Source organism: Hypanus sabinus, chromosome 31, assembly GCF_030144855.1.
Source record: "Hypanus sabinus isolate sHypSab1 chromosome 31, sHypSab1.hap1, whole genome shotgun sequence".
Taxonomy (NCBI): domain Eukaryota; kingdom Metazoa; phylum Chordata; class Chondrichthyes; order Myliobatiformes; family Dasyatidae; genus Hypanus; species Hypanus sabinus.
In genome coordinates, this window is record NC_082736.1 from 27,367,195 (window position 1) to 27,377,349 (window position 10,155).

The 10,155-nt window shown below is 51.2% G+C and overlaps 1 protein-coding gene across 1 annotated transcript in view; it reads right to left on the reverse strand.

Moving 5' to 3' along the window:
• The window catches only part of LOC132383706 (tyrosine-protein kinase Mer-like), a 30,785-nt gene that overhangs the window by 16,854 nt on the left and 3,776 nt on the right, over window positions 1-10,155 (reverse strand). Inside the window, exons 2-5 of the mRNA XM_059954896.1 lie at window positions 9,308-9,400; window positions 7,168-7,283; window positions 5,178-5,287; window positions 9-168 (exon numbers count right to left, since the gene is read on the reverse strand). Coding sequence (XP_059810879.1) covers window positions 9-168; window positions 5,178-5,287; window positions 7,168-7,283; window positions 9,308-9,400 — 479 coding nt within the window. The remainder of the gene's footprint in view (window positions 1-8; window positions 169-5,177; window positions 5,288-7,167; window positions 7,284-9,307; window positions 9,401-10,155) is intronic.

Genomic DNA, 10,155 nt, shown 5'->3' on the forward strand with positions numbered 1-10,155 from the left:
CGGCTCACCACATCGCTCTTCGTGGTGAAAATCATCTCCGCCATGCTCTCCATCGCCATCCACTTCACTGGCATCTTCGAGACCACCGTCTGGCGGTAGTAGTCGCTGGCGTAGATCTTCTTGGACAGGCCGAAGTCCGCCACACAGACCCGCATGCTACCACACAGCCTGCAGGGGGTGGGTGAGGGAGGCAAAGCACAGTGGTATGGATATTAGAGTGAGGAGTCTATTAGTGTGTTCAGGCAGAACACTGTCGTCCAATTCTGTCTATCGAGTATGGATAGTTATCATTGGGTGTGATAGATACAGACTTTTATCATCTTTTTTTTGGTATTTTTACTGTTTTTCTCCTTTGCACACTGGTTGCTTGTCAGTCCAAAGACAATTTTTCATTGATTTTATTGTATTTCTTTATTCCACTGCAGGGTTCTCAGATAATTAACTGTAATGTTAACTGGTAACTGCATATATAAAATGAGTGATAATGAAGTGGCTTCTTTGTGGGTAACTGATGAGGTTGTGCTCTGTTTAGTTGGAATGTCTGGGTTATAATTATTGATAACGGAGGAACGAACCAATGGTAGCAATGTTGTTCTGTCGGTATGTGTGGGAACCTGGAGTGAGTGCAGGGGCTTTTGGAGAGAGGGAAGAACGTGCTGGACGCGCTCTGGTTGACCACCGAGGTTGGTCCCGGGCGGCGGGGTCGAGGAGTCGGAGAAGATCGAATGGTGGACCGAAGGCTTCGAGAATTGAGCTCCAAAGGTTGTGCATGACCTGATTGAACTCTGATGAATTCTGGCGCTCTATATATTTTTTTAAAATATAGACTTTTCCCTCTCTGTCTAAATTAAAAAAATATATATATTTGAAATTCTTTTCTATATTGTATCGCAATTAATTACCTAGTTCCAGGAAAATTTGTAAAGTGTACTCTGTAAACGTACATGGTGTGCTGTCTGATATTCAGGGTGTGAGTTTGTACCAGGGTGCATTACACAGCTTCCACGCAAACGGGAGACACGGTTTGGTGGGTGGACGGATTTTCCCCTAGACATGCATCAGCCAATAGCGTGGGCGTTACACTACCCTGAATGCCTGCAAAAACCGTATCTCTGCGTCTTGACGAAGGGTCTCGGCCCGAAACATCGACAGTGCTCCTCCCTATAGATGCTGCCTAGCCTGCTGTGTTCTACCAGCATTTTGTGTGTGTTGTTTTAAATGTTGGGACCACTCTCCTGAATCCTCCCGGTCAGCAGGGGGCAGTATTGAACCTGTTTTAGATGTTGGGACCACTCTCCTGAATCCTCCCGGTCAGCAGGGGGCGGTATTGAACCTGTTTTAGATGTTGGGACCACTCTCCTGAATCCTCCCGGTCAGCAGGGGGCGGTATTGAACCTGTTTTAGATGTTGGGACCACTCTCCTGAATCCTCCCGGTCAGCAGGGGGCGGTATTGAACCTGTTTTAGATGTTGGGACCACTCTCCTGAATCCTCCCGGTCAGCAGGGGGCGGTATTGAACCTGTTTTAGATGTTGGGACCACTCTCCCGAATCCTCCCGGTCAGCAGGGGGCGGTATTGAACCTGTTTTAGATGTTGGGACCACTCTCCTGAATCCTCCCGGTCAGCAGGGGGCGGTATTGAACCTGTTTTGAGTCCTGACGAAGGGTCTCGGCCTGAAACTTCGACAGCGCTTCTCCCTATAGATGCTGCCTGGCCTGCTGTGTTCTACCAGCATTTTGTGTGTGTTGACTCAGTGTTCATATCTGGTGACCTACAAAACTGTGAGAAAGACTTAGGCACATCAGACATACAGCTAGGGTGCCTAAGACTTTTGCACCGTACTGATGCCGCAAAAAATAAATTAAATTTCATGACCTATAGATGGACCTTTATTGCTCCCAAAGGGTGTCCCAAAGGCTGATTAGGCCCACTTAATGTCAGAGAAATGTATACAATATACGTCCTGAAATTCTTTTTTTTCGCAACCATCCACAAAAGCAGAGGACTGCCCCCAAAGAATGGATGTTAGTTAAATGTTAGAACCCCAAAGCCCCCCCCCAGCTCCCCTCCCTCCCTCCCCCAACCAGCAAAACAAAGCGTAGGCACCCGCCACCAAGCACGCAAGCTTGCAGCAAGGCAACAGCAAAGACACCGACTAGCAGTGCCCCAAAAACTTGACGTTTCACCCGGTATTCAACATACCACAGTCTCCCTCTCCCTCTCTCCTCCCATAAAGATCTTGATCTGAAATAGGCTGACTGCCTATTTCCCTCCACAGATGCTGCCTGACCTGCGGAGACACCCCAGCAGCTTGTTCTTCACTCCAGTACGGGTGGAGCTTTACACTTTATCTAATACTCCATTACTGACGAGGGAACATCTGAAGCGGACTGTATAGCTGGCCTTTAGTGAGGTTCTGTGTTACTCCTCCGAACACGGTGAGCGTGCTACATTAGTGCCGGAACGTGCGGCAAAGCCTGAAGACCCATCAACGACACACACAAAATGCAGGAGTCAGGGTAAGAAGGTGAGGAAGAAGTACAAGGTGGTAGGTGATAGGCGGAACTGGAAGAGGGGAGGGGCAAAGTAAGGAACTGGGAAGCTGACTGGTGAAAGAGATAAAGGGCTGGAGAAGGGGGAATCTGATAGGGGAGGACTGAAGACAAAGGGAGAAATGGAAGGGGGAGGAGGACCAGAGGGAGGTGATGGGCAAGTGAGAGAGGGAAGAATGGGGAAGGGTGAAGTTGAGGTGGGGGGGGGGGGTAACTTACCAGAAGTTTGAGAAATCGGTATTCATGCCATCAGGTTGGAGGCTACCCAGACGGAATATGAGGTGTCCCTCCTCCAACCTGAGTGTGGCCTCATCGCGGCAGTAGGGGTGGCCGTGGACTGACATGTCGGAGTGGGAACGGGAAGTGGAGTTGAAAATGGGCACCCACCGGGAGATCCCGCTTTCACCTCATTTCAGTTGGGTAGCCTCCAACCCAACGGCATGAACATCAAATGCTCTAATTTCCAGTAGTATCTCCCCCTCCCCTTCCCATCCCCTCGCCTGCCCATCATCTCCCTCTGGCCCCCCTCTTCCCTCCCTTTCTCCTGTGGTCCACCCTCCTCTCCAATCAAATTTCTTCTTCTTCAGCCCTGTACCTCTTCCACCTATCACCTCCCAGCTTCTTACTTCATCCACCTCTAACCAGCCCCCCCACCCAGCCACCTTCCCCCTCACCTGGTCTCAACTATCACCTGTCAGCTTGTAGCCCTCCCCTTCCCTCGCTCCCCTACCCACCTCCTTATTCTGGCTTCTTCCCCTTCAATTCCAGCCCTGAAGAAGGGTCTTGGCCAGAAACGTCGACTGCTTATTCCCCTCCAGGGACGCCGCCCGACTTGCTGAGCTCCTCCAGCATTTTGCATGAGTTGCTCTGGATTTCCAGCACCTGCAGGGTCTCTGGTGTTTCTGATCTAATCTCCACCTTCCTCAGCTAATTGACAACATGTTGCATTTACCGTCAACCAAATGGGTGTTACTCAACAACCCCCTCCACCCCACTCTGACAGCCATATTCAAGACTGTTTAATGTCACTTCCAGTGCACAAGTGCAAAGGAGAACAAAATAATTGTTACTCCAGATCCGATGAAGAACGAAAAAAACCACATTAATAAAAAACCCTCAATAAATATAAATATGTATGTAGGGCTCTCAGTACCATTGACTGTGGTGTTAACTGTTCGGGCTAACAAAATGGCTTCTCGGTATTGTTACAACAAAATGGCTTCTCTGTAATGTTCAATGCTGTAATGGGTTTCTGTGTCTGGAATGTTTGGGTTATAACTGCAGATAAGGGGGAGAATAGCTGTGCTATCTTGTACGTGTGAGCTGAGCGGGAGTTTGCGGTCTTTTCCGGGAGGCGAGCGAGGAGGACGGACGTGTGAGGAGCGGACAGCGGTTCAAGGGCGGCGGATACTGGATGTTGGCGGTTCGGACGGTGGCCGAAGGCTCAGAAGGTCGTTGGGGATGGAACCGGAGGCGTGAGCCCCAACGCATTAACATATTATGTGCACAGACTGATAAACTTACTGATTTGGCGCCTTTAGGTTATCTGTATCTACTAACCCATCACTAAGAAATAACTATAAAGTTGCAATTATTTACTCGCTTTTGGGTATTGTCTGGTATTTGTGTTGCGAGTGTGTACTGGGGGGGCATTACACCGTATTTACACTGGAGTATTGCACTGTTGGTGGGGCGACAGCGGTTCACCCTAGACGAACAGGGGTAAACTGGTGGCACGGATGCTACATGTATGCTAACTTGTATACACAACGATTGATTGTCTGTCCATAAAGTGATGCTAGGCCCAGGAGCGTCTGTAGATAGTGACTCTGAGAGGAAATGACAAAGTGGTGGAGGTGTGTGGTGGGGCGGGTCAACTGTTGATCAGCCTTACTGCTTGGGGAAAGGAACTGTTTTTGAGTGTGGAGGCCCTGGTGTGTGGGTGGCGGGGGAGGAGATATGGCCCTACCAGAGGAGGTGTGAGGCGCTCCTTCCCTCCGCTAGCCTACAGGTCACCCTTGGGCGAGGTGTAGCACCTGCTTAGCCCCCTGATCAGGTCGCGTGAACCCACGGGAGCAGGCAGCGGATGGTCGTACGAGCAGCCGGAGCAGATCGTAATGCTGTGACCGCTGACGCCAGGCAAACGGTCTCCGAAGAGTATTGATAATGGCTGGGGGGGGGGGGGGGGAGTCACCCGTCTCGTAAAGACACACTGCCCGGAAGAAGGCAGTAGAGAAATTTGCTGAAACAATCATGGCTTGATCACCCGTGCCGCAGGATGTGGCACGCAATGAGCAAATGGTCCTCCCTCCGATGGGAGTGGGACAAACAGTCCATGAGCAGGGAGGTGGGCTCTTTCGTGACATTACTGGCCCTCTTCTGGCACCTTTCTGTATATATATGTCCTTGATGGTGGGTAGGCTGGTGCCGGAGATGCGCTGGGCAGTTTTGACCGCCCGTTGTAGAGGTTCCTGCCTGACGCAGTGCAGTGCCCATCCCCTGCAGTAGTGCAGCTTGCAAGGACGTTCTCTACTGTCAAATGACCCGAGTATTGACGTGCAGAGTCCGGTTCTCCCCGGCAAGCTCCGAACGACGTCCGATGGCCACCCTCCTCCCTCCACTCACATGCAGTTCCGAGCGGCCAGGTCCCTGTGCAGGAAGCCTCGATCACTCAGATACTCCATCCCAGCGGCGATGTCCACCATGAACTTCAGCAAAATCTGCACTGGCAAATGCTAGGAAGAGATACAACATGAACGTGAGTATATCCCTTCCAGTTGCTGGTCACCCAACACATTATCCAATGCCAGTTCATCACAAACACAAGAGGCTCTGCGGATGCCGGTCGGTTAACCGGGCAACGTAAATTGTCCTGTGGTTAGGATTGGATTAAATTGGGGGGTGGGGGGATCGCTGGGCAGTGCGGCTGAACAGAGGGGTCTATTCCATTCTGTACCTAGATAGATAGATAGACAGATGAATAGACAGATAAGATAGTCAGGTAGACAGACAGACACAGAGAGAGATATAGATAGATAGGTAGACAAACAGATAGCTAGATAGATGAAATGGTCAGGTAGACAGACAGATACAGACAGGCAGATATAGATAGGTAGATATAGAGAATAGATAGATAAGATAGACAGACATAGAGATAGAGATAGAATGAAAGATAGTTAAGATAGATAGATAGGTAGATCAATAGATATAGACAGACACAGATAGACAGATAGATGAATAGACAGATAGATAGACAGACAGATACAGATAGATAGACAGATGAATAGACAGACAGATAGACAGATAGATAGATAGATAGATAGACAGACAGATAAATAGACAGACAGATAGACAGATGAATAGACAGATAGATAAATAGAAAGACGGATAGATAGACAGACAGATACAGATAGATAGACAGATGAATAGACAGACAGATAAACAGATAAATAGACATACAGATAGACAGATGAATGAATAAGTAAATAAAAACACACACAAAATTCTGGAGGAACTCAGCAAGTCATTCAGCATCCGTGGGGAGGAATGAACAGGCAACATTTTGAGCCTTCATCAGGACTGGAAAAAAGTGTGTGTGTGGGGGGGGGGGGTGGGTCTGCAGAAGCCGGAATTAGAAGGTGGGGTGAGGAGAGGGAGTACAAGATTTCAGCTGGTAGGTGAACCAGATGAGGATGTGGGGTGGGGGGGGGGGGGGGGGGAGGAAAGAAGCTGGGAGTTGATTGGTGGAAAAGGTAAAGGGATGAAGAAGGAGGGATCTGATAGGAGAGGAGAATGGGCCGGGAGAAGAAAAGGGAAGGAGGAGGGGCTGCAGAGGAAAGTGATGGGACAGGTGAGGAGAAGGGGGTAAGAGGGGAGCCAAAATGGCAAGAGGAAAAGCAGAGGAGGGGGTGAATATAAAAGCAATTTGTTGTCACTGAGTCTGGAGAATTCCACACTGGCGCATCGTAAGAACGACGGGTACGGTCGGGAATACCGTCACACTCAGATGTAGAAGGAATTTTTGTTGCTGTTTCCATAACAGCTTTGTTCGACAAGTCAGGGTTGTCTGCCCCCGAACCTGGAGGGCCGGTGGACCACTCTCAGTCTGACCTCTGCCCTTTGACCTGTTTGGCATGGATAACCCTACCAGGGGCCAAAGCACAAGGCCCTGACTCCAGCCGACACAGCTCTCCGGGTCATTGGGAGACACAAGCCTTAGAGGAAGGTAGCTGTTAGCACGATGCTGTACACCAGTCTGGGTTCGATTCCCGCGGCTGCCTGTGAGGACTTTGTACGTTCTCCCTGCAACTGTGTGTGTTTCCTCCGGGTGCTCTGGTTTCCTCCCACAGTCCAAAGGTGTCCCCGTCAGCAGGTGAACAGGTCACCTGGATGTAATTGGGCTAAGGGCCTGTTTTTGGGCTGTATCTCCAAGTAATATAAAAAGGACAAAAGGATTTGGAAATTGAATATCCCTGCTCGTGACATGTCTTTCATGGAAAGGGAAGAAGAATGTCCCAGACTCGAGTAAGATGTGCATTGAGGGACTAGCGGTGGACCCCCTTGGCTGCCCCCCCCCCCAGGTTTCAGAGGGCAGGAGCCACTCAGGGCTGGTTACCTCAGCGTTTCTCCTGTGCCTCTGGAGGAAGCTGCGGATGTCTCCGTGGGGCATGAACGGGAGGATCACCATCGGAACCGGTACCTGCTCCTCGAGGCAGTCCTCGATCGATAGCCCTACGGGGGACAACGGCAGGAAGTCACCAGCTGATCTCCGATACCGGCCCTGACCCACCCGAAACGCCGCCAGTTCTTCACCTCCCTCGGGTGTCCTTCCGGTGGATGCTTGGTCGCACCAGCGAGTGAGGAGAGCCTCCAACTCCCCCACCCATGAGGTAGCGTGCTCCCATAGACTCCAGGTATCGTCTGGCTCAGATCTGCTCGCCCCTGGTGAGAAGAAAGGTTTCATACGACACAGCCTGTCTAGGCCCCTGGTTATTTTCATACACCTCTGCCATTTTCCTCTGCTTCATCAGACTTCCCCTAGACAATACCTCATACTCCAACCTCAATTTCTCTCACGACTGGTAATTTCTTCCACCTTCTCTCTTTTCCCATTCTTCATTCCGCTTCTCCTCACCTGCCTGCCTCCCTCCAGTTCCCCTCCTCCCTCCCTTTCTCCTCTCCAATCAGATTCCTTCTTCCTCAGCCCTCCACCTCTTCTGCCAATCACCTCCCAGCTTCTTACTTCATCAGCTTGTACTCCTTTCCCCTCACCACCTTCTCCTGGCTTCTGTTCCCTAAAGGGTCTCAGCCCAAGACATCGGCTCCTCATTCCCCTCTACGGATGCCACCTGGCCTGCCCAGTCCCTTCGCACTTTATGTACGTTTCTCAGTTCAGGCATCTTCAGCGCTTGGCACTCCAGTGGAATGAACGGGATCCCGTCAGTGGGAAGGTCCCTCGTGGTTGGCCAGCAAGCTCTGGAGAAAGAGGCTTGCCCAGAAGGCTAATTTATACTTGTGCGTCGCATCGACGCCGTAGGTACCCGCGTGCCCTACGCCATAGGGTGACGTGCACCTCTCCAGAAAAGTAACTCGTGCATCCCGGCGACGCAGACCGCAACAACCGTGATCGGTCCACTTGGCAGCACCGCATTTCCTCCCACGCGTTTCCGGTTGCTTCTTCTCCGCCACGTCTGTACGCCGACGCGAAATAGATGAACCGAATCGTCAAATCTGCCTGCCGACACGCGGAAAGGTTTGAAATGCATTTCCTCGCCCGTGTCTCTCATGAAGGAACTCAACACAGTGGCGTAGAAACCCCACCGCCAACTAGCGTTTTGGCGCACACCGTCGCATGCTCGCGACGGCGTAGAGCAACACAGAGGTGAAAATCAGGGTTACGCCGTAGCCGTACGCACAGGCATAAAGCAGCCCAGGGAGAGGTGGACGTCGAGCTTTGCACCCAGGAACCATCCCTGAACAGTCAAGCCTTGGGGAGCGCTAAATGGCATCAGGATTCAGAATTGAACCTGGAGGGGTGGTTTATACACAGCACAGAGAAAAAGAAATTGGGTTGACTCGCATTGTGCTGGCTCTTATTTAGAACCATAGAACACTACAGCACAGTACAGGCCCTTCAGCCCTCCATGTTGTGCTGACCCATACAATCCTTAAAAAAATATACTAAACCCACACTACCCCATAACCCTCCATTTTTCTTTCATCCATGTATCTGTCCAAGAGGCTCTTAAATACCCCTAATGTTTTAGCCTCCACCACCAGCCCTGGCAAGTCATTCCAGGCACCCACAACCCTCTGTTTAAAAAACTTACCCCTGATGTCTCCCCTAAACTCCCCTCCCTTAATTTTGCCCTCTATGTTTGCTATTGGTGCCCTGGGAAACAAGTACTGACTATCCACCCTATCTATGCCTCTCATAATCTTGTAGACCTCTATCAAGTCCCCTCTCATTCTTCTACGCTCCAAAGAGAAAAGTCCCAGCTCTGCTAACCTTGCTTCATATGACTTGTTCTCCAAACCAGGCAACATCCTGATAAATCTCCTCTGCACCCTCCCCATAGCTTCCACATCCTTCCTATAATGAGGTGACCAGAATTGAACACAATACTCTAAGCGCTGTCTCACCAGAGATTTGTAGAGTTAAATTTTTAACCCGTCCTTCGGTGTTGCTGAAGCTAAGGCTTTCTGACAGGCTTTGCAAACGATTGTACACAGAATCCAGGGAATGCATTTCGTACCGATAAGTCTGAGGACGTTTGGATGGTCGAAGGCTTGCATCAGCTCCGCTTCCCTCAGGAAGCGCTCCAGTTCTGGCTTCGAATAGAGACCCTCTGGAAGAGAAGGGGGCAGCTTCAAAGTTGTGAAATGCAAGCGGGGTCACAATGGCGGCCAACCCCGGGGTTCTGGGGCCCGTGCCTGGTGATGGATGCCTCGGCATTGTTATCCAAACATTAGAACGAGGAATCACAGGGAAAGCCTACCACCAAAGTGGGATATTTCTCACCTTCGTCCCAAAGTGATCATCGAAGCCACTTTCCAAACCTCTCATGCAGTATATCCCAATGGAGAATACTTTCTCTCATCCTGCTCAACCCCAACAGGCTCAGCCTCTTCCCATTCACTTCCAGCGTGCTCGATTCCAAAGGATGCAATTACTTCCCACTCACTCCCGGTACCCTTCCCGTTCACACCCGCCCCTCCCCGTTCACACCCAGGCACACCCAAGCCCTGTCCTGTTCACTCCCGCTACGCTACATCCAACCCTTCCTATTCACACCCATGCCCCTTCCCACTCACTCCCAGTACGCCTGACCCTTCCCGTTCACACCCAGGCACACCCACCCCTCCCCGTTCACACCCAGGCACACCCATGCCCTGTCCTGTTCACACCCGGGCACACCCATGCTCCTTCCCATTCACTCCCAGGCACACCCGCCCCTCCCCGTTCATGCCCGGGAACACCCGCCTCTTCCTGTTCACACCTGGGCACTCTCATGCCCTGTCCTGTTCACACCCAGGCACACCCATGCCCCTTCCCATTCACTACCAGGCACGCCCACCCCTTCCCATTCACACCCGGGCACAC